General features: G+C 36.5%; 1 protein-coding gene across 5 annotated transcripts; it reads right to left on the reverse strand.

Moving 5' to 3' along the window:
* Positions 1-578: 578 nt before the first annotated feature.
* NRPD1B (nuclear RNA polymerase D1B) lies at positions 579-26,342 on the reverse strand. 5 transcript variants are annotated; one of them, XM_016314412.3, is made up of 19 exons: positions 26,144-26,342; positions 25,905-25,961; positions 25,131-25,244; positions 24,417-24,543; positions 24,226-24,341; positions 23,512-23,568; positions 21,443-21,616; positions 20,651-20,809; positions 18,673-20,565; positions 18,399-18,574; positions 12,269-12,344; positions 9,835-9,959; positions 7,637-7,776; positions 5,760-6,034; positions 4,514-4,687; positions 4,290-4,430; positions 1,987-4,184; positions 1,412-1,526; positions 579-1,207 (listed from the first exon to the last, which is right to left on the reverse strand). In XM_016314412.3, the coding sequence occupies exons 3-19, from the start codon at positions 25,218-25,220 to the stop codon at positions 887-889; spliced, it is 6,357 nt and encodes a 2,118-aa protein (XP_016169898.1). In that variant the 5' UTR covers positions 25,221-25,244; positions 25,905-25,961; positions 26,144-26,342; the 3' UTR covers positions 579-886. The 5 variants fall into 5 exon arrangements, with proteins under 5 accessions (XP_016169898.1, XP_016169897.1, XP_088352431.1 ...); XM_016314411.3 differs by having other exon boundaries at positions 7,637-7,779; XM_088496305.1 differs by having other exon boundaries at positions 25,905-26,340.
* Positions 26,343-27,735: the final 1,393 nt, after the last annotated feature.

The raw sequence follows: 27,735 nt of genomic DNA on the forward strand, positions 1-27,735 counted from the left end.
GTACCAACGGTTGTTCCCCATCATCGCAAAGATCTTGGAGAATAACAGAGGCACATTAGGGACGGCGGGACAGAAGAGACATTCTCCCTTCGAGAAGACGAACTAGAGAGGTGTTGGAGGGTGGTACCGTCGATGCCCGAAGTCGGTGGTGGTAAAAGGCAAAGAAAGCTACCTGCAAGAGAGGAGACAATGAAGAAAGGCTGGAGGAGAAATCAGGTGAAAGATGAAAAGAGCATGGTTGAGATTCTTGAAATATTAAGGGATAAAATTGTAAAAAAAAAAAATCAATCCCAGTTAGAAATTTGTGTCTAACATTTTAGAGAGATAAAATACAATGGATGATTGTGTATAACCATGCCCTTCATAATTTTGTGTCTCGGCAAACAAACACAAGACACGTATCACCGTGTCCATATCTTGAAGAACATGTATAGGAGAACAAACACAGCCTTAGCATGCATAGGAAAAATAAGGAAAAATTGTTGAGACATGCACAAATAACATTCAATCGTTGAGACATGTATATCAACTTCGCAGGCGTGACAGAAATAAGGAAACACCATTAACAAATAACATCCAAAAACTAATGCCAGAATCAGTTATATGAATATTGCAATCCTGGTCACCAGCGACCTCAGATTGAGGATAAGAAAATTGGTTGGCAGGATTTGCCACGTTCATCAGACATCAGCTGCGGTTAGCATTCAACGACTAAAAATATTAACATCAGAGTATGTGTACTATGGTAATTCACATCTCAAGTGTCATGACAGTCAACAACTTAGAAAACACCATTTCCTACAGGAATTGTGATCTGATGTTATCAACAACTATTCAGTGGCCTGCCCTCTGTACAACAAACAATATGGACAGTTCTGGTCTTCTACTAGTTTGTTTCCACCAAACCGGGATTGGGGGCCTGTTCCGACGACCCTGGAGTTGGAGCTGGTCCTAGCAACCCTGGAGCTGCGGCCTGTTCCGACAACCCTGGAGTTGTGGCTTGTTCTGACAATCCTGGAGTTGAGGCCTGATCCCCCCTTGGACGAGGCTTACGGAAGTACTTGCCGACGAACGATTCAGCAACATCCGGATACTTCTTCGTTATGAAGTTGCCTAAACATTTACGATAAGAAAAGTCCCTTTTTTCTCCATCCTTCAAAACCACGTAAAAACATTTGCTTTCCTGATAAACGCTGTGTTTGTCAATCTGAAAAAACAAAATATCTCAGAAATACGAAAGCATAGCGCACGCAATAATCAATTTATACACAAACGTATACATAGATAAGTAGCACATGCTTAACACCGATAGAAGATTTGGAAAAGAAATCGTCATTTAGCCAGTGCAACTACAATTCAATTATAAATGTAACTGAAAGCTGAAATGGCAACAAAGGAAGAATTTGGTTACCATGACATGTTCAATTCCAGCACCCATTTTATTTTCTTTATCTGGATGGTGTTCAAACACATTCTCAAGTATAAATGTTTGATCATCTGCTGCTAATGGATCCCCATCATTGTACCTTCAAATACAAATTTATTATAAGAAAATAAGATATAAAGGTAATAAAATGGAAACTAATAATGTAAGCTTATGTATGATGAAGAATGATAAGTTGGTTGTCATAGGCACATAGCTAGTAGCGGGTTTCTAAAAGCAAAATTAGCAAAATAGTGGTAGTGATACCACTTCCATAATATGCGCCTTGCAATCAACATACTTTAAAAACCATGGCTATAAAATAAACTAGGCATAAGACAACCCGGTACAAAAGCATCTCACATTATGCAGGGTTAGGAGATATTTGCATCAGTAAGTGATTACATAGTTTGAACCCGACCTTAAGGTCACATGAAGACAACTCAAACTAAAGTATGCCAGGAACAAACATCAACCTCAAAATATGGCCACTTACAATCATCTCTCGGCTTGTAAACTCAATGCATGATTATTTGCATTAATTTGTCAGAGAGAGAACATACCCTTCTTGTTGCATGATTCGTCTGATTGACTGCATAATGGGTTCAATATCCTTCAAAACCTCTTGCTCCTCAGATGTGTATATATCCAACCTTGATCCAGGTGTTCTAGGAGGGCGACCCTTGTTCTGCCTGTCACCAGCATTTGAACCCCAACCTTGAGAACCTTCGAAACGATTTTTCTTGAATGATTCCCTGCCTCGTTTTCCCCACTGAAAACTTTTGTCACTGTCGGCATTGGCTGAAGCAATTTGTGATTCCCACCCCTGTGAACTTGCAGCTTGATTGGATTCATTCTGGGTATTCCATGGTCGGTCTTCCTGGGACTTGGGTCTTCCCCAAGAGCTATTGTCAACAGGCTTCTTAGCATCCCAATTTGATTCAATTTCCTTACTCTGGTTCACATTCACATTCTCAGATTTATGGGCCCAAGCATTGGACTCCACCGGTATACCATCATCTCCGACCTTTGGTTCACCTTTGTTGTTATTACTTCCCCATGATGACCATTCACCAGACCTAGATGTATCATTTTGAATAACAGCTGCTCTGACCTTATCTTCAGCTTTCCACTTACGAGCTCCCCAAGAATTCTCTTGGGCTCCCTCAGATCCACCATCTTGCATTTGAGATTTATTTCCAGCCCTTGCGTGCCAATCATTTGAACTTGCTTTTGGCTGATCTGCATTCATGTCCCAAGCACCGGACTTCTCAGACTTCCAAGAATCCTCCTGAGCTTGAGATTTATTTTGGCCCCAATTGGACCAATCACTTCCTTTTGTCTGATCTGGTTTCGCACCCCAAGCACTCGACTTCTGGTTATCATTTTGAGCTTGAGATTTGTTTTGACCCCAACAGGACCAATCACTTGTCAGTGTCTCATCTGGTTTTGCACGCCAAGCACTGGAGTTAGGAGAATCATCTTGAGCTTGAGATTTATCTTGACCCCAACTGGTTTTTGTCTGATTTGGTCTTGAACCCCAGGCACTAGAAGTCTGAGAATTATCTTGAGCTTGAGATTTATCTTGACCCCAACTGGTTTTTGTCTGATTTGGTCTTGAACCCCAGGCACTAGAAGTCTGAGAATCATCTTGAACTTGAGATTTATTTTGCCGCCAATTCGACCGGTCACTTGATCTTGTCTGATCTGGTTTTGCACCCCAAGCACCAGACTTCTGAGAATCATCTTGAAATTGAGATTTATTATGGCCCCTATTTGACCAGTCATGTGATTTTGTTCTTGCTGGTTCTGTGTTGGCATTCCAAGTATCCTCTTGGGCCCTTTCAAAACCACCATCCTGAATTCTCCTAGATGACCAGTCATTTGACTGTTTCTCATCCTGTTTTGCATTCCAAGCACTGGAATCGGAAAAGTCTTTCTGGACAGATTTTAACTTCTGATTCCAGGAACCCTCTGGGGCTTTTTCAAATCCACCATCCTGTGTACCAGATTTGCTTCCACCCCATGCTGACCAATCATTTGATGGTGTTTTTTCCCGATCTGTATTTGCATCCCAAGAACTTGGCTTAGTATAGTCTCCTTGATTAACATCAGACATCAACTTCTGTGGCCTCCAAGAATCTTTTGGTGCTCTTTCAGATCCGCCATCATGTATTACAGATTTGTTTCCAGCCGATGCTGACCAATCATTTGGTTTTTCTTTGGCTTCACCTGTGCTTGCACCCCAAGCCTTGGAGGCACTGTCTTTTGTTTCAGCTTTATTCCCTCCTCCCCAGGCTGACCAATCATTTGTTTTTTCTTTGGCTTCACCTATGCTTGAATCCCAAGCCTTGGATGCACCATCTTTTGTTTCAGTTATATTCCCTCCTCCCCATGCTGACCAATCATTTGATTTTTCTTTGGCTTCACCTATGCTTGCATCCCAATCCTTGGATGCACCGCCTTTTGTTTCAACTTTGTTCCCACCTCCCCAGGCTGACCAATCATTTGACTTTGCTTCATTTTGATCTGTATCCCAACCATTGGCTGTTGAACCATTCAATAGGTCACAATTCTCTTCAAAAACAGCTTCAAAACCAGAGTTATGCTGTGGGGACACAGCAAAGTCTACATCGTCTTCGTCTAGCAAATCATCAATGTCTTCACCCAAACAAGCATTATTTTCCTCTTCGCCATTAACGCTTTTGACCATGTGAAGAAAATTGTAAACATCCATCCCTCGAATCTCCTTTGAATTTATCTGCAAAAGAAAAATTCAATATTGAAAAATATATATATAAAGAATCATAGAACTCCAACCAATAAGGTGGCTTATTAAGTCCATTAAATCAGAGTTTGATCATACTTCATTCGCATTCCATAGAATATCAAATCTTGATCCTGTACCAACTGCAACATGTTTACCCCAAGAACAGGAGGCAACTATGCTTGATAAAGAGTCCGTATGACATTTCTCAGCTGCTCGCTCAAAACATTTTCTAGGTGTCTGCATAATCATATATGCAAAGTAAGATAATTGATGACATGATAAGTCTTAAGGCTTAAAAGCTTATTAAGGTAGAGACTTACAAAGAGTGTTGCATCAGTAAAAGGTACTTGAATGTTTAATTGACGAGCAAGAGCTTTATATCCACCCGTATTGAACCCAACCAAATTTCCACCACATGTCATACTGCTAGCTAAAAGAACAAGATGCTCACGGAGAACACCTTTTGCCACCATTTTCACAGATGATGCAAGACGCTGCAAACAGCTAGAAGTGTTAAAAGAAAGGGCAAAGGTAGAGCACAAATATAGGGGCTACTGAAAAGTAGACAGGGCTACCAAAGAGTAGATTATGATCAAACAATTTGACATCATTCTACCATCAGTAGTGCAGCCATAAAGAACAGAAAGATTCTTGCAGGAAAAAATGACTTCCTCAGCAATGAGAACAGAAAAATAAGTTGGTAACAAGAGCTCTTGCAGAGCTGACAGGAAATAAGCACAATATTAAGTTCTTGAATTAATACCCTAAATATGGCCCCAATTAAAAACAAGCTTGTAAATAACTACATATAATTCAATAGTATCTACTTTACTTTCTGTTAGTTTATTAACGCAAACCTCAATCCCCAACTAAGCATAGAAATCATTATTTTAAATATAAGCATAATAGAGTAAACTCAATCAAGCAGCAACCATCAGTTAGCATTTAGACACTCAATATCACTATCTAAATAATTTCATGTACTGTTATTTAAAAAAATAAACAAAACCAAAAGCAAAGTGACCGACATATCTCATGGAACCAGCATATAAAAAAATAGTGATAAGGTTTATGTTATCTTCGCAGTGAATTTAAAAATAAGCACTATATGGTAATCCTTAGCATTAGAGAACTGTTTCAGGCAGTCATAAAATAAGTAGGAAATGATAATATAAGCAGCCACCTCTAACTCACAATGACAATGCTGCACATCTCATGAAGTACACTAGGAATAATATATAAACTTCAGAAAATAAATCAGAAAACAAGAAACTAAATGATGAAACACATGTTCACTTCATACAATATCTTTTCTTTTCATTTCTCTTTACTAGGAGTCACCCATACAATATCTGCCTTGTAATATAGTTGAGTATATAATTACAATTTGAAACTCAATGCAGAAGCTACCTTAAATTTAATATATAATAGGAACTGAAAGCAAATGGTCCGATCAGTGCCACCTTAAATGTATTCTTAATTCATTATACAAAAAGAAGCGGAGCAGAGGGAAGATCTGTAAACAGTATATTATATTATTATTCAACACAAACATCAGAATTTTACCTGAATTGCTTGATCAAAAGTACATGAGATCCCAAATAGCTCCTGAATTTGCTTGATTGCATAAGGTATCGAACGCCTTGTATCAATCAAGTGAATAACAGGAAGGCAGGAGTCAATTACAATCCTCCAAGCATCACCACTTTGTTTAACAGCTGCCTTCTCAAGAGCAATATCTAGCGCCAATTCACCATTTGGAGATTTACCGGGGTTTCGAACCCATGTGTTTGTGTCCGAATTAACCCAGATTATATTCGCCGAGCGAATTCGAGGATCACCTTTTTTCCAGTGAGAGAAAGTCAGAACAAAATTGATTAAAGAGTGCAAGTAATAATGAAACACATGACAGTAAATATATACACTTCCTATTCGAGGGTCACCTATGGTTTTTCTAGATCCTGCTTCTACCTTTAGCTATTGGACTACCCTCCATCTAATATACTGGCTATGCTGGAAGTTTTACATATCTCCTCGAGATATGACTGAACAACCCAATATGAGATTCTTCCAATTCTTTTCCCCCCCACAATAACCACTACCATGATTTCTCTATATAACGCAATAAGTCCTAATCCTTCTTTAGTGCATCCACTCATTGAAAGCAACATCCTGTACTTAACAACATTAAGCCCATTTTCTTGTTGGCTTTTGACTATCCAACATTTAATCCCAGTCTTACAAATTCCCTACAAAAGATTTTTTTTTTTTTAGCTTAAGCAGTAGTTCTTTATTATAAGAGATCTGTCAAGAAAAGCTGGAAACAAATTATGCACAAAAGATAAGGTAAAAACTCAAATTATTTTCTTTTCCACGATTCCATAATAATGGATATGGTTGCCAACCTAGAGAATGGGGAATTCTAGCTGGATGATAGAACTGCTAAACATAAAAAATTGGTAATACTGGTGCTAGGCAAACAATTAATGCAAAAAGTAGTGTTAGAGCATTTTATGGAACCAAAGCATGAATTAAATTTTCCATGTTAGCACATCCTCTTTCCCCCTTTTACATATTATTCTCGTTATGGGAGAGTTAGGAATCAGTTTGGATTAGTAGCTAACAGGTAAAGTAAGACAGCTTAACAATCGTATCAAATTTAGGGTTCTGTAGACATTATCAACAATTCCCAGTTCAATCCAAACTATTCTCCCTTTCTCTATGGAACTGCTAATAGTTCTATCACTGGTATCAGAGCCTTGAACTTGTTCTCGGTGGAGCTTCAATTGTGCATACTGGAATGGAAAAGATGAATACTAACAAAAGTTTGAGAATCTTAAGGCCAAATTTGGAGCAATTAGAAGCAGCAGGAGGAGCAAGCACGTTCCACGGCTCCTTAATAAGTTGTTTGGGTGCAACTCGAATACCTCACATAGTCACATGGTGTTTCATACGAGGCTTATATATATAGGCTGCTCTCTGGCCATTTGATTGAAGATACGATTTGGGGGAATGGCAATGTTTGCTACAATTGTTGCCTTTGTTCTTAGGCACATGAAATAGACATGAACTTGCATTAGTGAGCATGAAAGCTTGATGCAACTTGTTTACACCATCTGCCAAGGGAAAAGGCCAGAGACTTCTAAAAGTCATCAAATATTTGATAGCAACAAGGCTTTTTTTCAGGGAGCATGCACATTGGGTCAGGGTTGTCACTGAGAGGGTGGAATTCACAGTTAATACAAGTGACCAAAAATAAAAAACAATAGGTGCATTTGGTTAGTGTATAATATCAGATAAAATCAAGAACGAAATCCTAAAATAGTCAGAAATCATTCTCATATTTTTCATGTTTCCTAACCAAAACAAATTATTCCAACAAATACATAATAAAAGATAAAAGAAACATAGGACTTCTTTAAACTAAAACCAGATGAAAATACCTTTGATTATTGTTTCAAGCAGAGCTGGATAGACTGTGTCAGACAGAATGTTTGCAGTTACATTTAACTCATTCATATCATCATCTTGCCAAAGGAACGTTACACACGGTGCTGAAGAATGCGAGCAAGAGCAACACTCACTGCTAAAAATAACAGAGATATTATATTCTTAAGTCCAAGAATTTTCAATAACTTGACATTTCAATGTCAAGAGCAATGATTAGTAGAAAAAAGCACGAAATTAGAGTGTATAGAATATATTATCTCTTTAATAGTTGGGGTTATTTCTTGGGGAAGCGGGTAAGGAAACAGATATTTGAATCCCCATCAAGAAGTTTATGAGGCGAAAATCTAGTCAAATAGAAACCATTCTCAAAGTTTAAGTGACACAAAAATTTGAGAGAAAACTTAATGGGTTTCATCTCTGCAATATCGAATTGACATACGCAACAGAAAATAGAGTTGATTTTTTTAGTACATTATGATGCAATGATTCCATTGAATGTGCTGATAGCTTAAAACAGTACGAATACACTCTAATTCTTGACTTCGATAAACAAAACCACGCCAAAGCTCTCCAATTCATAGCATTTGGGATATTTGGCAGGAGGGTAACTTTTGGATCTCTAGCAACAAGCATTTTCCACAAGTAAGCTCTGTGACATTGGCTTAGGCATCTTGCTCAAAGTAGCATTGCAGTGCACAAGAAAGCACTTAACACTTGTCAATTTCAATGCTATTCAATACTAAAAATCTGAATTGAATAATCAGTGTTTAATTTAATAGTATCCGGAAGCATCATTTTTTCACTCACTTTGAGGGACAACAGATGTTTCACCTACATATCATATTGAAGGACTCGAACTGTAGAAATACCCAAACAATTGTTTACTCTATTGAATGCATTGCAAAATGTGGTTGCTCAGTCAACTACAAAAGCAGATTATAGTGCAATAGGTACAGCCAGATGAGAGCATGTACCTGGATCAAATTGAAGTTTGCATTTTTTAAAAATTATTTTTTGTTTTTTTTTTTTTTAGGCTACACTTTGATAATCATGCAGTAATTTGTATTGCTTCTAATCTAATTAATTATCACTTTGTGTAACAAAAAGACCTTTCTAAGGTAACTACCACTGAAAATGCAAGTTTCAAGATTGAAATAGTAGATACCTTCACAAATTCCAACAAGGAGTCAAGGACCTTGTATTCAACATGTTTGATACAAGCTTGGAGCATTAGATTTATATGCTCCAACTTGATGGGAAGTGTTAGAAATAATGTCAGAACCCACAGATTATAAGCAAAAATAAATGAAGTGTATTAATAACACTCCCAAGACTGATATCAGTGTAAGAGGAAAAAGATAACAATATAGGTATTGCAAAACTGATAAAATCCCAAATTAGTGCACTACAGCTCTCACTCTCCTATGTCTACTCCCAAAATGGATACTTGCCCTCTTATCAGCCCCCTCACATACAAATATCGTCACTTGACTTCCTATGCCAATTCAGGAGAACTGATTACAGTTGATGCCCCCACTAGTCCCTAATTGTCTCTGAAGGTATATTTCGACATTTACCCTTTATTTCCAAAAACTAGTAGTGTGTAGGTTAGTAACATAACATTCATGATGTCCGTATCTATTTGTCTCTTAGCCACTGTTGCCAATTCATATAGATAGTAGCTTGATGTATAAAATGCCAGTATCCAACGTGGTAGTGTAATTATTCTCAGGCTCCTAAATAAAGCCTATTGAGTGAAAAAGTGACAGCATGTACTGAAAAAATATATTTCATCAGTAAACATCTCTTTTTAGTACAACATATAAAATGGTTCAGCACATTGCCTATTAACTTATCAGGAGATAGGATTGCCAAAAAACCATATGGCCATTTGTGGGGATTGCCATTCTGCTAATTAAGGCTCGGCATGGTTCAGATTAGAGGAAGAATAAAATTTAATTAAACTTGAACTAGAAATTTGGTCGCTTATTCAAGCTAAAATGATTTTTAAAAACAAAAACTAGTTCTGATCCTCCGTCTAGTGGACACTTAGTAGACACTTCCATTTCTTTTTGGTTTTCAATTAAATAGACAAAATAGAGAACTTATAAGTCAACAACTAAGTAAATCAGACAAACATGAAAAGTGTAGCATGTCATCCAAATGCATTATGAGAGAACTGCAGATTCACCTGACATCCAGTGCAATCCTCTTGAAAATACTACTAACTTTCTTCTTCTTGTAAAAGGACATAACTCTATCTTGGCATCTTTGAAAAATTTCCTCCAAATTGATCTTCAGCTTCTTTAACATTACCTGTTCAAAAAGTTAATAGTTATTTTTATCAATAATAATAATAACAGTAGTAAGACTTAAATGAGTCTTTGGTCCTTGTAAAATACGTGTTTTTAAATTTTAGTCCCATTATTTTTCTCTTTTTCCTTTTCTTTTGGTCCTTGTAAAATTTAAAATGTTGGGTCTTGGTTGCCTTAGTAAACATTGACATGGCCAATTAAATGCTAATAGGACACATTAAATACTAAGTACTAGCTTGGCAAGATAAACCATCTCTGCATCCAACCTTCAGGCCTTAGCATTATCCTACCATGTCAGCATTAAATGGACAAAACTAAGGGTCTAAAATTTTACTAGGACCAATATCCAACAAGAGAAATGAAATAAAATAAAAAAATAAGAAATTTATATGGACCAAAACCAAAAGGCATATATTTTACAAGGATCCAAAATTCATACAAGCCAAATAATAATAATAATAAGGCGGCTATGGTTAGTTACTCTTCAATCCCTATAGTAAGTCCTTATAATTTAAAAGCTTATAATTGAATTCCTATATTAGATAAAGTTTTCAATTTAGTCCTTGCTAACTGTTTTTTGCTAAAAAATACGAAATAGTCTTGGAATATTCATTGTGTGCTTTTGTAAGATGGATTGTTAAATATTCTAGAAGAAAATAATCTAGGATTAATGCGTTCTTTTCCTAAAAGATAACTACTAGTAAGGACTTTATTCAAAATTTTCATCTAATAGAGGACCCAATTACGAACTTTTAAACGATACAAACCTAATAAAAATTTGGTAAAACTATAAAGACTAACAGAGTATTTAAACCTAATAATAATGAGGCCTACTTAACAACAACCAAGCTTATTCCATTCAATAGGATTGGCAACATAGGTCAAAGACCACTGGGCTCAATCAAAAAACAAGTTCTTATCTAGGGGTTCCACCAAAAACCTTATCTTCAGTCTACACTAGTCTCTTTAACAAACAATCTTCCATGCATCCAATTTTATAATTGGTTTTGTAGTGTTCTCATATGAAGGGAAAAAAATTCTTTCAATCTCTCGTCAGCTTTACAGATCCTCCAATTTTCCACCAACATTATTTGTTCTGAATAAAATATATGTCCCACTCATCCACCATTATACTCTAATAATGGAGCAATCATAAAACTAACATTCAAACCAAAAAGAAAAAGTTAACAGACAGGAAATAATCATTACCAAAACCCAGCAATTCAGAATTAAAAACAGACTAATCACTAAGACCAGCAGGACTAGGTAACAAACTGAATAAATCATGAATAAACTTAATGGGGAAAAAAAAACCTTTCACTAGCAAGCTATCAAAACCCTGTTTCACATTAGTGATCTTTCAATTTAGTTTAGTAGACATTTGTTCTGATTTGACAAGCTTATGGCAGCCCTACTAATAGAGAAGATCATTAGTTTTGTTACCATTCCTTCCTTAAGCTACTGAGATTGATAAAGGTATTACTTGTATAAAAATTGTATAAATTAGCTGATCTAAAATTGTAGAATTTATAGTTACACGCAGGTATATGTATGCATGCAATGGAAGGAAACAAAAGTTGCAGTATATGCATTCAAATTCAAATATGTGTAAACATTATATGATGGTGTTTCAGTGTAGAGAGAAGGTGAGAAGAAGAGAGAACAAAGAGAGAAGCAGAAGGAGAGAAATGTAGAAAGTGAGTGTTGAGTTCTCATTAGAGTATTTATACATAGATAGGAAGAGTATTCAGCACTCTAGACTAAAGGGAAAAAAGGTATTTACAAGCTTTAGTTATTTACGGACTGTTATCCTAGCAGCCATTGTTAACAGTTCTAACAGTTATAACTTAACTACTCTAACAGCTAGTAGCATCTAGTAGCTTCTAGACTCTTCTTGATCTCCTAACTCATTCTACCTCTCTTTACTCAGCTAACTCTATTATTGTAACATTTAAAAAATATATTAAAAAAAAAATCACAGAATAACAACTTTTCAAAAACAAATGCATCTAGATAAAAGAGGCACTAATTTGACCAGATTCAGCTAGTTATGGTTTTATACAAGTTTATGAAAAGCTCATGCTGCAGAATAAGTGCTTGGCAACCCCACTACATATCTGATAAAGAAAGCAAAAGAAGAAACCCCATAGAAAGAACGTCTTTGGTCATGTTTGCACATTGTAGTATAGATAGCACCGGAAAAATTTATAGTATAGTCGCCATCAACCAAAGATAAGTCTAGGGTCAGGTTGGTAGCAACATATAGGTAGGCTCAAATTTGAAATGAAAGACATCTAACATTCTAACTACCTCGTTCAAATGAATATGACCAATAAGGCCTGCACCAATTTCTGAGCTTTCCCTGAGACGCCGCTGTTGCTGATATCTGCATATGAAAAAACATGTTCCTAAAATATATTAACAGCTTTTTTAACAATACAGATTACAAATATCAGTTTGCTCAATTAATTCAAAAATTATCTTTTACACCCAACAAAATGAGGAGTCATATAACGGAGATTAGAAAGCTGCACAAAATGATTTAATATCCACTATTTTGAAAGACGAAAACATAAACCACAAAAAGGACCCAATAGGAGATGATGCAAGAAAAATAGATTATGAAGACAAGGAAGGGCTAGGTTGAAAGAGGTATCTCATATCCAACGGTCTTTCCAAAAGTTAAAATGAGACTGATCACCTACTATAAAGGAGAGCAAGGGTTTGGAAGCAGTGTAACCCTCAAAAATGAACTTCCAAGGGCTAGAATGTGTAGCAGGTATAGCAGCAATAGCATCCCACACATTGCTGTCAACAACAACAACAACAACAACACATTGCTGTCGATGGCACAAAATTCATGAGGGCAAGGTACATTTCCCCTTTTTCTAAAACCAGAATAACACAGTCACAAACTTCTACAATATACAGATCACTTTGAACTCTTCAAATTGGACAAGAACACCTGAATAATTCAGCCGAAATTAAGTCCATTTTTCCTTTTGCTTGTCCCCTTCCATACCATATACTATTTTGTGGTTCTTTCACAATCTGAAGAGCTGCTCGGTCCAAGAAAGAGAACAACTCCGAAAAGATGCAGAGAATTGGAAGACATGGAAAATAGAAATGATGTAATATGACAAACGACTGAAATTCAAGGAAAAATTTAGAGTATTAGTGATTTACGAGAGAGGAAGAGGCAGACAGTGACAACCGAGGACAAAGGAAGCTATGCCTGCTACTAGAAAGAGGGGTTAAAAATAACATTAGAGTGGTGACTCAATATATATACATAGATAAGTAGAGTGTTCAGCACTCTAGACCAAAGGGGTAGAAAGCTCTTTACCAACTTTAGTTAGTTAGGGACCGTTAGGGGGCATCTATCCTAGCTAGCAGCTCTTATAATTGCTCTAAATGTTTCTAGCTTCTAGGCTCTTTTAGATCCTTTACTCAGCTTACTCTCTTATGTCCCCTGAAACTGGGCTTTTCATAACTTTGAAAATCTGCTACAAAAAGCTTTTCTCTCAAAGAAGTGGTCAGCACATCAGCCGGTTGCTCAGTGTTAAACATGTGAGCAACAAGTAATTTTCCTTCCATAACTCTTTCTCACAAAGAAGAGATTCAGCTCCATGTGCTTAGTTCTATTATGTAGAACCGGCTTTTTGGCTAGCATGATGGCACTGAGATTGTCACAGTACACAATGGGTGCTGAGATAGGTACTTTTAGTTCAGTAAGCAGAGTTTGGATCCATATAAGCTCAGCAGTGAAATCAACCATGCTCCTATATTCTGCCTCTGGGCTTGATCAAGCAACAGTGGGCTGTTCTTTGACCACCAGATAATGAAATTTGGTCACAGGTAGACACAATCCCCGAGGTGGATCTTCAATCATCCAAATCAGCAGCCCAGTCAGCATCACAGTACCCTCACAGATTCAAACTCAGAGGGTTAGCTGCTGGTCTGAGCAGAATTCCAAACTCTTGGGTGCCAACTAGGTAACAAAGGATTCTTTTAACTGCCTTACATTGACTCTGTTGAACAGAGGACATAAATTGGCAGGCTTTATTGACAATAAATGAGATTTTGGCCCTTGTGACTGCTACAGGAGAGCTCCCACAACTAATCGGTAGAGTGAAGGATTGTCCATGTCACTGCCACTACTATGTGACAATTTTAGTCCAGAAATCATTGGAGTGCCAAGAGGTTTGCCCTTGTCCATTTTACACTTTTGGAGAAGATCCCGCATATATTTCTGCTGGGAGAGAAACAAGGAGCCATCCGGTCTTCTTTGAACTTCAATTCCTAGAAAATTGTGGAGATCCCCTAGATCCTTAAGAGTAAACTTGCCGCTGAGACAACCAATGAGTTCTTGAATGTAGGAGGGAGAGGACGCAGTGATAAACTGATGATAATATCATCAACTTACACAAGTGCATAAGTAAGATGAGCTTGGTGAGTTTTGATGAATAAAGAGGGATCACATGGTTCACTGCTGAACCGAAAATCATTGAACAAGGCTTTAAAGTGTTTCAAACCATGCCCTTACAAACTAGCCTTGGAACCATCTGAGAATCCCTCTGGCTGTTTCATATACATTTCTTCAATGAGTACGCCATTTAAGAAGGCATAATTTACATCCAACTGCCTTAGAGTCCAGCCACTTGTGACAACAATAGTGTGCACCGCCCGAATTATGGCAGGTTTCACCACCGGGGAAAATGTTTTCAAGTAATCAAGGCCTACTTTTTGCAGAAAGCCCTTGGCAACAAGATGTGCCCTAAGCTTGTTGATCCTGTCATCTAGCTTCTGTTTTACTCGGAACACCCACTTGCACCTAATAGCCATTCAGTTAGGAGGAAGAGGGACCAAGGACCAGGTGGAGGTGCGAGACAGAGCCTGAAATTCCTGTGTCATAGCAGCAACCCACTGAGCTGATGCCAAAGCTTCACTTACTGACTTAGGTTCAAGAGAGACGGCATGTACAGGGCAATAATATGGCGCTTTAGGTGGGTTTGGAGTTGGAGAATGGGGATGTGGTTGGTTTGAGCAGAGAGGATTAGTGATTTAGGTTAGGGTTGTGTGTGAGGATGTGGGGTTCATGCGTGGTAAGGGAGGTGTATTGGGGGACAGGGAGTAATCCACGAGTCACGGGTGGCATCAGATTGGAGTATTCAGGAGTAACATGAGATGTAGCACCGAAGTCAAGATACCAGGCCAAATCAGCAACTGATTCAAGTGTTCTTATGGCAGAAGAGTAATCAGGAGCCCTAGAAGGAGTATTGGTCGAAAAATGAATTGGAGATAGAGATTTGATGCAAATGCATTGTTAACATATAATGCAAGGTCTGATGTGATGGATAATTGGTGTTATGAGTAGTATGGTTTGGTGTGAGCAGATTGGTTGAGATGAAGTTTGCATAGGGTGTGGAGGTGGAAGGGTCGTTGGAAGTCTTAATCAAACCTGTACCAACAGTTAAAGCTGGAGTGGCTCCGCTTGTTGCAGAGCTGACAAACAGTGGAACTCCGACCAGTTCATCTGCCACTGCATCCCCTGCCATGTCAACAATCAAAGTGACCGCCACGATGACTACCACGCACTCCTCTAAACAACGCGGTTGACTGAGTTGCAATGTGCGCTTTAAGATCTGAAGTGGAGAACCGTTTTGCATTGCTTCGATGCATGTTTCATCAGTCATGAAATGTGCTACGACTTGAGGAACAGAACACGGTTCAAATCTTGTGTCGATGGACGTGACAAACATGTCATATTCCAAGCCAAGTCCAGGAAGGATTGCAGCTGTGTGTTCTTGTTCAACGAGTTGCGACATCTTTGCAACAGTGCTCAGCTCGGTTTTCAGCTGCTAGACGCTCACTCTTGTCTGCAATGCGAAGTAGCAGTCCAAGTTCTCCCACAATTGCCAAGAAAAATCACAGACGACCACCAGAGTGAGAACCGACTCTGTCGAAATTATCCAAGTCAGGAGCCCCAAAGTTCATACTCGCCTCGACACATGGTTATTGAGAGTGTCTTCAATGAATCGAACTTTGGAGGCTGAATCGCACATCAGTCGATGAGATTGAAGAGGCAATTACTCTTAATTGCCAAGAGCATTTGGCGCCACCAGAAACGGTAATTCCGATCATCAAGTCGAAGTGAGAGATTTGGAAGTGGACGCAACAGAGGGTGAAAAGACTCGGGCATCGGCGACTTTCCTGTGGAGGTGACGGAGGATCACTGCTTTCGCAGTTTGAAGCTCTTGATACCATGGTAGTGTTTCAGAGAGAGAGAGAGAGAGAGAGAGAGAGAGAGAGAGAGAGAGAGAGAGAGAGAGAAGATGAAGAAACTGAGAAATGTAGAAAATTAGAGTATATTCACATTAGAGTGGTGAGTCATGAGTCGGTATTTATACATATATAATTAGACCAAAGGTGTGGAAAGATCTTTACGAACTTAAGTTAGTTAGGGACTGTTAGGGGAAATTTATCCTAGTTGGCAGCTCTTATAACTGCTCTAGCAGTTTCTAGCTTCTAGCGGCTACTAGGCTCTTCTAGATCCTTTAGTCAGATTACTCTATTACATACTGTGTACAAGAGATTTTGCATACTGTGCAATAAAGTACAAAAAACTAATAAACTGTATAAGGATAAACCATGCACCAATGGATGTCAATCCCCACAAACATTAGCAATGATGGCACCATTAAGAAAAGTATTATGTAAAATATCAAAGGCATCCCAATTTAGAAAGTAGAAACTGATGACATAGACAAGGCAAAGATTTTAGAAAGCCTACATCAAACACCATAGAACAATGCAAAACAAGATGAGCCCTTGAGTCTAAACCTAACAATAAACACATACTGGGGACAAACCGGTGAGAGGCTTATGCATATAGAGCTTGTCATTTGATTTTGTTGAGTCCCACAATACCACCCATTGCCTATGGCCAAGGTAGACTCTAAAAAACCCTAAGGATGGACATTGATCCACATATTATGTTAAGTTTCATGGTTGTGAATGTTAAGCTAAGTCCAAATCTAAAGTGTATTTATCCAGGAGAAATCTTTCAAAAGAAGAAATAAAAGTTGTAGGAAAGTGAGAAGTAAATGTAATAGAGTCCAATTTCTCATCTCAGTTGTATTGGAAAGAAGAAAAGAGTTGACTAAAAGAAGAAACTAGAAAGGACTCTAATTTATTAACCTCCCCGATAAAGTTCCAAGACAGGTCATCCTGAGTATAAAAAATTAAAGAAACCAAGGTAATATGTAGAGAAAATAGGCAAAAAAACCCAAGAATTCAAATATCCTCCTTGAATCTAATACAGGAGTCATCACCCACATATAAGGACAACAGAGAACTAGCAGAAGGCATACTCTGACAGATGACTTTATAAGGATTATTCTAAGTTACTCTACTCTACTTTCAGAATTGGTGTCCCACCTATTTGAATGCAACCCCATACTTCAACATAGTTGAAGCCATAGGCCAAAAGACACCAAAGCTAGTAAATAATATAACATCAGTCACTTGTTAAAAGACTTCAAACTGCAACTTTTCAAAAACAACAAGTTAAAAATGATGGAATAACAAACTAAAAACAAACAAACAATTCAAAACCCATACTACAGTACTACCACTTTAGAACAGATTTCAAGATTTTATTGGCAAGATAAAGTCAATGAAAAGATAATAGAGAACTTTTTAACAGCTCCATAGATAATAATAAGATAATCACGAGCACCATAAGATCCAGAGGAGCAAGCAAAATCTCACAAAATAAACTACTGATTATGGTCAAAAGAATCACTGTAAGAACAGAAATATGGTTACTTAAATAACTTCAATTTGTTTATTAGAAAAAAAATGTGTATGCAGACATTTGAATTCTCAAAAAGTTGTGTTATGATTTTTATGGCCAAAACTATCCAAGAGGAACATGAACAATAATGTCAAACTCCATATCAAACATGCCTCCAAAATAGACTCTTTCATCTGGTTTCTCTCAGCAAGAAAGAGAGGTAAAACATCAAATAGATGGTATCAAAGCCATTATAAGCATACATTTAAGAATTTGACCATTAATGCCCCCACAACTCATAATTGGTCCTTACTCCTTAGATATAGATAATATTAGCATCACAGATGCAGTTTCTAGCTCTTCCATGTGTACAACTTAGACAACTCCAAGGAGAAGGCAACACATAAACCAGTTACCACTCCAAAACCCAAAAAATAATATTAGCATCTGCTGGTACATTAACTATATTGGAAGCAGATAAGCAGTTAAGCACAAACTGGCAGAATAAGCGTTGACTAAGACAACTGAAGCAACCCATGCTTAATGCATGTCTTACAAGCAACATAAAACTTCCTTAACAAAGACATATATGCAGAAAACAGCAAATTTAGCAACAACAAATAACCAAAGGATGAAACTTACTCAATAATGAACTCCACTGCTGCATCCTTGAGACTGACTTTTCCCAATTGGTTTTTTACTGAATAAGCAGCATTTTCTCGGCAATAAATCTTCCCACAGCCACAATCATTCAAGTACAAAATTACACGACGATCATTTGGTTCATTCCTAAAATTGACCTTGCAGAGCAGTATCTCCTGAAGATCAAACCCATACCAATAAATTACAAGGGGAAGAAATCATTTTTAAGATATCAAACATAGATGGAAAATATTTGCTACACAGAAATAATTACCTTCATCAATTCCCATGAAGAATTGCTGCTAGGACTGGCATCAAGGACTGCCTTATAAGCAGGATTTGACATAGAAGTTGCGGCTAAGACACCTACAGGCTCACCAGCAGGGAATAAATGTTGGGTCACATCTCCAGCTTGCTTCCCATAATCAAACTGAATGACGGAATTGCTACAAACATTTCTAACAGTCCCATCATAGCAAATCATGACATCACGGAGGATGGCCATTAAGTTCTTGAACAGTGTTCCGGGTTCAGATAATCCTCTTGAGGAACGCACAATTATTTCCCTTGTAGAAACTGAATGCACCAACTCTTCATATGGATCCAAACCATGAAAAAAGCACCCTTTGAGTAAGCCATATTCAGCAGAAGGGTAGCTATCCTCATCGTAACAACACTTTAGACGAAAATGAATGGCTATATCCTCAATTAAGCCCTTGGAATAGAATCTCCCTCTCTCAAAAAGCTGCTGGCCTAAGAAACCAATTTGTTGAACCACCTTGTCAATGGCCCCCCTACTCTTTGAGTCAATCAAATCCCCAAGTTTGCTCGACTTTAGAGCAGAATTAATAACTGGTCGTTCAAGATCCTGAATGTGTCTTTCCACTTGCTGTGCAACCAGCTCATTGTATATTGACCTGAGTTGACCCAACAATGAAGAAACTTTCCCAATATTTCTATTTATTCCTCGCTTTGCTGCCCTAGATACTGAAAAATCTTGTAAGCCAAAGCTAAAGCCTTCAGCAAATATGCTTTCCATTAAAAGGGGCTGTATCAAATCAAAGAAACTGAGTGCTTCCTTAGGGCCCTTTCCGAAGAAAATTGAAGCAGCTATTTCATTTATTGTTGTTGGCAAAATGTCCCTACTGAGATCAAATTCTAAGATCTCACTCTGCCTGATTAAGTATCTACCGCCAGTGCAATCAAAAGATGAGGGCAACGCACATTGTAATAGTTGCATGGCAGACCAGTATGAATTACCAGATCTGCGTTTGAGTAAAGCAGGCGGTGGCAGAGGTACAGAAAGAAACATTGCTAATTGCTGTGCTGTCGCTCTATTCAAAAAGCATTTCTTCATCAAAGTCTTCAGTGAGAGCAACGAATCAGAGGTCAACTGGAGGTTTAGATTACCACTGTGTGAACTAAGAAGCTGTTTCTCCACAGAGAATAGCTCCAGTACCTCAGCTTTAGCAGCAAGGGACTGTGGATAAAATAGATGGACACAGTCACCATCAAAATCAGCTCCTAGGGGCCCACAAATGAGAGGATTTATCTTAACGGTGTGGTCATTGTGGATGTACACAGCAAGTGCTTGTAATGAATGTTTGTGTGTTGTAGGTGGTCTGTTGATGAAGACAATATCACCATCCATAATCCTTCTATGCACTATTTGGCCTGGTTTGAGATATATGTGCCCCTTTGAGCCCTCCCTTAGTGAATATGTCGACATACCTTCCTTGTAAGTTAGGCACAAATTTTCATCAACTAACTTCTGTAAGTACCTCATGTTATGCATGCTAACTCTCTCCTCAAATGTTATCCTTTGTGCTACCTCAAGAGGAATCCCTATCTCATTTATCCTCTTATAACCATCTCCAGTTATCACATTGCGTGAAGAAAAGCCAGAACCCTTCCTTATAAATAAGGTCCTCATTTTTTCCAGCCATGCCTTTGTAGAAGAATCATTAAGTTCTTTATTGACACCATAATGGGTTTCAATATCACGTGCTGGCTTAGAAGTACCCCTAACTTGAAGGTACTGATCAAACAGTGACTGCAACTCATTTGCTTCCACCAAATGAGACTCAAAGTTTGGTTCACCAGATCTAGACCCTCTGATGATTTCCACCTTCCTGAGCAATTTTCTAAGAATAGTAATAGAAGGATCCTAAAAAATGAGAAAGAATGTAACTTAGCAATGCAATATAAAAGAACATTAGCATCAACCACCAATTACATTATCATTTGCTCACCGAAGACATGACACTGACTCCATCAGAAACTACTGGCACAGACAAGCAGTTTGGTGGTACAGGAAGATACTTCAAAACATATCCATCCTGGGGAAAATATCCTTTACCAGCAAGCTTCTTTTTGGTCTCTGGAGAAAACCTCTTAATCATTTCCATCACCTATTTAGATATTAAAGCTTGATCAGTCAAATATAAACTAAAACACGCTGATATTTCAACTAAAATATATAAACCACAATTAGCCTAGACTCACAATTACAGACCTCTCCAAGAGTCAACCAAATAACATTTAGGTAGAAATTCCATACACAGGGAACATACAAATGCCAATTCCAGCTCTGTAATGAAATCAGATGCTACAATTGCCACTATAGAAAAATATGCTACTACAAGCTTGGAGATTTTTGAAAGCGGGAGTTGTTCATCTCTAGAAGATACAACTAATACTAATCACTATCCTCAAAATGAAGGGGGGGGGGGGGGGGGGGAAGGATGTAGAAGGCAATGAAATGCCAAAGCCAGGAATAAAAACTATGAAAATACTTCTCTTTGGGCTTTGAAGGAAACCTATATTCATGCATGACAATATTCAAGAGCAAATATAGTTGCAAACCAAGAAATAAGGAGCGGGGAGGAACATATGCACATGAAATTAAGCACATATGGACCAGCATAAAATGATGCACCTAAGAAAAGGAATTCAAAACAGGCAATGACAAAATATTACAGACAAGTAAAGGAACAAGTCAATATAAACAGCATAGTAAGAAGGGAAGGTAGTAGAAACCAAACCTCACAAGGAAGCAAAGCTCGAGTATGATCAATCTCATAGCGATAGCCATATTTATGTAAAAAGCTCCAAAATCCAGCATTCATCTTGAATTTAGGCTTAGGTGCCTTCAGCACCAAGCCGTAAGCCCCATCTGTTTTGATCTCCCGAATAGAAACTTGAGCAGCATTCACATCCTAAAAGGGGAGAATACAAAGCCCTCTTATGTATTTAACTTTTTGAATGACTATTGATGGAAACATCATATTCTTATGTATAAAAAGTAAACACAAATGCAAAACCAAATTCAGCCAAATCCAATAAGAAAGAACAAGCTCAAGCCTAAATTCTTTATACAAAAAAATTAAACCAGATTTTCTTTTTATTATTATTATAAACGAAGAATTACATTAAGACTAACAGAATAATAATACAAGATAGAGGATAAGAATTCTTTTATACAGGAGGAAACAACCAAAAGATTATCCATATAGCGTGCTTTCGAATCTCAACATGTGTGAGTGTGAGAGAGTCCTCTATAAAGATCATCAGCTTTAAACCAAATACAAGCCAAACTTCTATTCCTATCCCATAGAACATGTTTGCCATAAAATTTGACATTGAGGTGCACAACATTGCACTACAACCAAATACTCCAAATAGTGGCGTAGACTACATAGTGCCATAAAGATTTTTCCTCTTTCCAACCTCCAAAATCAACAAATCTAGTCAATAGAAATTGATGTAAGGTTGCAGGCCACACCAAGCATTCATCAGAGATACCAAACAAATTGTTCCATAAAAACACAGCCACAAGACAGTAAAGAAAGACATGTGAATTTGATTCTGAATTTGCCCCCGCCCATAACACACATCAACGGAAATAGCCTTCTCTTCCATCGGAGACAAAGCAAATTATTTAAAACAACAAAATTCTTCTTTTGCCTTCTCCGCTATTCTGTGTTTCATTTTTTCCCTCCTCCTTTTACTTGTTCATCTAGCATTTCTATCTATGGAGCATAGCTTTCCAATCTCTAAACAAGTCTAAGAAGAGTCCTTTATAAATATCATGAGCCTTACACCAAATAATTCCCAATCGTCTAATCCTACCCCATAAAACTTGCCTATAAGTAATGTCATTCAAGGTCCATGTATTATGCTCCAACCAAATACTCCAAATTGTGGCACCTACAACACACTAACAGAACCTAACTTTCCAAAGAAAGCAACAGTTTACACGTATTATAGCCTTGAGAAATGAACTTCCAAGGCCTAGAATGAGTAGCACAGGTAGCAGCATTAGCAACACAACCATTCCTGTCAAAGCCATGCTTACTCTTGATAACTTGATGCCATAGCCAACATTACCGTGACCCCAGCCTCCTTTTTAGGACGACAACAAATGATCCCTATTTGTATCCTAAATAAGGCACCAAAGAAAGGCCCTCATAATCTTTTCGATTGGCCACTCCCACTCAAATATGGAACAAAGATAAGAAGTTTATCGGAATGCTGAAAAGGCCAAAAAGGCCCCTTTCAAAAGCCCCAAATGAAAGCAAATGATTAGGACATCCAGTTATTGATAATGAATGAGTTTAATTGTCTCTGATTTCTTATTTTTTACATTTATATATGCCATAGAAGCAGCATTATGTTACATGTATTTTCCCCAAGAGGCCATCCTGATATCCCCTATTCAGCTGTAGCATTGAGTTGGCTGCTCCACTTTGCTGTTTGGGATTCACTATTATGGTTAACATGATCAAAAGCAGGAAAGTCGTTTTTGCTTTTTGGTCAGCACATATATTTGTGTATATTTTAAATAATTTTCCATATAAATAAATAAATACACTCCGAGGTAGTACAATTTGCCTTGGGGACAAATCAACTAGACAAAACATTTGAACACTAGCAACTGGAACCTTTTTCAAATCAATAATACATGTATATCGATATATTGATTTTACACTGCTCAGATGCGAACAAACACTCTTGACCTATCAGAGTTTTAAAGAATCTTATTTTTTAACAAGTCAAATAGAAACTAAGATGATTAATGAATCAGTAGACAAATATATTACGTCTTACTTACCTGACAACATGAAGATGATAACAATTTCTGTGCCAACACACTGCTTGAACCTGGAAACTGAAAGATTGTGAGTCAGTAAGATTAAGCACATAAAGTGGCATAAGAAGAAGGTTGTATCCTTGTATCTATCACAGGGTGCATGACAGCAGTATAAGAAAATATAAAAATATTATTCTATACAAAATATAGTCAACAGTTGAAAACAAATCATTAAAATTATACCATTTCATTCTTATTAAATACGTGAAACTAAAGTACAGCAAAAACTGAAGACTGCCACAAGATCATAGCCTCTTTTGTGAGAGCTAAGCCCTAATAATAAATGGCCAGACTTAACCACCTTCTAGAACCAAATGATAAACTACTACAACAATTATCTACTACTTACGCATGAACTTTTTACTAACAGATAATAATAATAATAATAATAATAATAATAATAATAATAATAATAATAATAATAATAATAATAATAATAATAAGTAACAAAAAAGAACTAATAGATGACGTTAATTGCAATTATAAACATGTGTCTGACACTTCATTAGAGTTACCCGCATTCAAAATGCTACTTACAGCCATGATTGGAGAATATACATGGATAAGACGTAATTTTTAATTTTTGAAAACAAACAAATCAATAAAACCCCTCCAACCATTGGAAGATATAGAAAGTAAAAAAGCATAGCAATATATACTCCATTTGGTTAATACCTTAGTTTTCTTCAGTTTTAAGCAGTTTAAGCAGATCAAGCTCAGCATCCGTTTCAATTCAACGACATGACTGGGATGGAATATTGGAACTGGTAGCTCAATATATCCAAAGTGACCTAAACATAGATATGCCTCGAATGCTAAGTTCATTAAAAATGAAAACACAGGAAATTAGCAAACAGAATATATACCTTCACATTTTCCTGCTTCAGAAGTACCACAAGATTCACATCTGCCAAATTCAAGGGGTAGCCCAAGGAATGGATTCGACAACTGACTAGCATGACTAATTGAAGAGTCACTAATGGATGCTGTACACTATCGAAACAAGAACAGAAAATTACCCAACGAATAGAAACAAGTCAAATACAAACATGAAATGAAATAATTAAAAATTAAAAATGCTTAGTAACAAATTCTTAGGCAGAGTCTCAAAAACAATTTCTTCTCTATGCAACATGCTTAGAATTTTCAACAATGAGAGCACAATGGGTGGGGTGGGGGAAGAGTGCATGCAACCCTACATGTATACACCCAGCAGGTTCTATGTCATATGGGCTTGTGTTCATTCCCATAATTTTTTTTTTTTAAACCAAAATGAAAATGGGAATCAGACCACAACGCATAAAAACGGCAGTAACAAATTTCAGAAAATGTCAAAAACAAAACAAATGTAAAAAGAAGTCCTCAAATGAACCCAGCAGAAAATGCAAAGAAAATTATGGCGGATTTCCTGTATCCGAAGCATGCAATCAATAACTTTTCGTTTTCTTTTCTCCGCTGATCCCCATAACACTGAAAACAGATGATGCATTTATTCAGGTGAACACCACAAAGAGCTCCACTGCTCTGAGACTAGTCAAATATATCTACTTCAAAAATAAACACATCCATTATGTTCTTACAATCTCCTTGCGTGAAGCCATTGCGAATCGGATCCCAACAATCTCTCCCTCTGAAACATTTGAAGGAGGAGCATCCTCTACTGCTTCCATGGCTCTATGGTATATCCACAGTCCCTGCATACAGATAAACACAAAAAAGCCAATCAATAATTTCACATTGTCCTCAACAACATTAATTACTCACAACCAGAATCACAAATAGTGCTTATTTTCTGAAGATGAACCTTAATTGGGCACAGAACACTAACTGGGTTTACAAATATAAACACATAAAATCCACAAGTCTACTTATCTTGGGTCTCAATTCCTATAAAAAAATAAAAAAATAATAATAAACATGCAATTGCAAGTTTATCATTATCTAACCCAACTCCTTAAATTGGTACATAAAAGAACCCTCTGTTTGACAAAATTTTAGACTAAAACCCTTGCTGCTCTGCCAAAAACGTTTTTAAAAAGAATAAATAAAAAAGTTAACACTTCTTTCTGCATTTTAACGAGATGGATGAAATACACTGGAAAACACAAAACCTTGCAAAATTAACAGTTGAAGAAAAAAAATTAAGGAAAATGAAAATGTGTTAGGCTGGTTGGCGTTGTATAAACCAGAAAAACAAAGTCAAGAGGGGGAAAAGAAAATCACGGTGACTTAAAAGGTCCCCCCAGAATGTGGACCTTCAGAGAAAATGGAGCTAGTCAAATCAAAACTCTACCAAAAATAAAGTTCATAAAATTAAAAAAAGGAAAAGGAATTCAGGTTTTAAAAACTCTCACCTCAGAAGGAAAGAAGAGTGTGCGCTGTTAGCGCCTCACTGAACTGAACGCAAAACCCTAAAGAAATGACAGATTAAAAAAAAAGCCAAAAAAACTGGTGTCACCAAAAAAACCGGTGCTGAAATGCGAACGATTATCGTTTTATATACATATAATTTTTTTCTTTTTTGTTGCATGAAGCGAAAATGCAGCTCCAACACACGCTTCAAGAGAAGAAAGAAGGAAAAATATCGAAGTACCGAATTTCAGCTTCGGTTCTCTCCCTCTCGCAGCGCGTGAAACTGAAAAAAGGGTTTGAAAGAAGAAAAGAGCGAGAGAGCGAGTGAGTGAGACTGAGTATGAAAGTGAGGAGTGTGAGTGAAAAGAAATTAGAAATGTATTCAGTTTTGTTTGCCGTTGGCAACAAAAATTGGAAAATTTGTTTTGTTTTGCGTTGGCACCGATTAGGCGAAGGTGGGACGTTTATTTTCTTTAGCGAATGAGTAAATGACGATAATGCCCTTGTTGACTCTCAACTCCACGTCCTCTACTGCCGTTTCATGCTGGGTAAAAGTGGCATTTCGTTCTGCTGGGTAAGAGCCCAAAGAGAATTAGAGAAACGCCTTGCATTCTCGTTTCCTCCTTTGTGCCATGCGAAATCGAATATTGTTTCGCGTGAATGAACTTAACCGTGGTTATAGACTTATAGTATTTTTTTTACCACAGTTAGAAGAACTCCAATAAAATGTTTTTGAATTATTACTTTTAATATTTTTAAAAAGTAAACTGATATAAAATTAAAATTTATATTATAATTGATTGATAAAATAAAATTGGTCTCTTTTAAAAAAAATAACACTTTAATAAAAAAATTAATTTTAAATATAAAAAGTGTAATCATATCTGTTTTTTTATAACTATTTTATACGGTCAATGCAAAAAATAATTATTTTTTCTGATGTATCATTACGTAATTGGATACACATGTAACATTACTTTGCACTGATAGTACATTAAAATTAAATTCTAATAAAAAATTAATAAAATTTTATCACTTATATAACTATCTTAATAGAATAAATAAAAATAATATTAAATTTAAAATTAAATTGAGATCAAATATTAGAGTAATGAATTTTATTTTTAATTTTAAATTACTATTTATGACATATAATTTTATTAATACTGATAAATCATTTTGTGGCACCCAAATGAAATTGAACTTAAAACTTAGTATTTAGATTTTCTTAAGTATGTTTGTTAAGTATTGACCACAATTAATTAGGATCTTTGTCAATAATACAAAAAGAAACATAAATTTTTAATGGGATTTAATGCATTTAAACTTAGAGTAAATCATTAATTCCACAATCCAATTATCAAAACGTTGACAAAAAGACCTCATTTTTATTAACGACAAAAATATTTTCATAATATTTTAAAACACATAAAATATCTAATGTTAGATATATATTTTCAAAAAAATTTAATAATTGAATTTTATTGATTTTTTTTGCAAGTATCATTAGAAAAAAAAATATATTAAAATTTGGTGATTTAACATTAAGTAGATTTTTTTATCAATAGCAAAAATATTTTTAAAAAAAATTCTAAAGAACAAATTTTTATTTAGTTTTTTGTATATACTTTATAATAATTATCTAAATATTTTTACAAAATTTTAGATCAAATACATAAATAATTTATTAAATAAATAATATTATGTTTTGTTACTTTTGCCACATTTATAATATTTTGAGAGTATTTTTATCTTTATCAAAAGTGTGGATTATTTTTATCCGTATTAAAAAAATTGAGTACAATTGTGATAGTTTACCCTTCAAACTTATTA

This window comes from Arachis ipaensis, chromosome B8, assembly GCF_059453495.1.
Source record: "Arachis ipaensis isolate K30076 ecotype BB chromosome B8, ASM5945349v1, whole genome shotgun sequence".
Taxonomy (NCBI): Eukaryota; Viridiplantae; Streptophyta; class Magnoliopsida; order Fabales; family Fabaceae; genus Arachis; species Arachis ipaensis.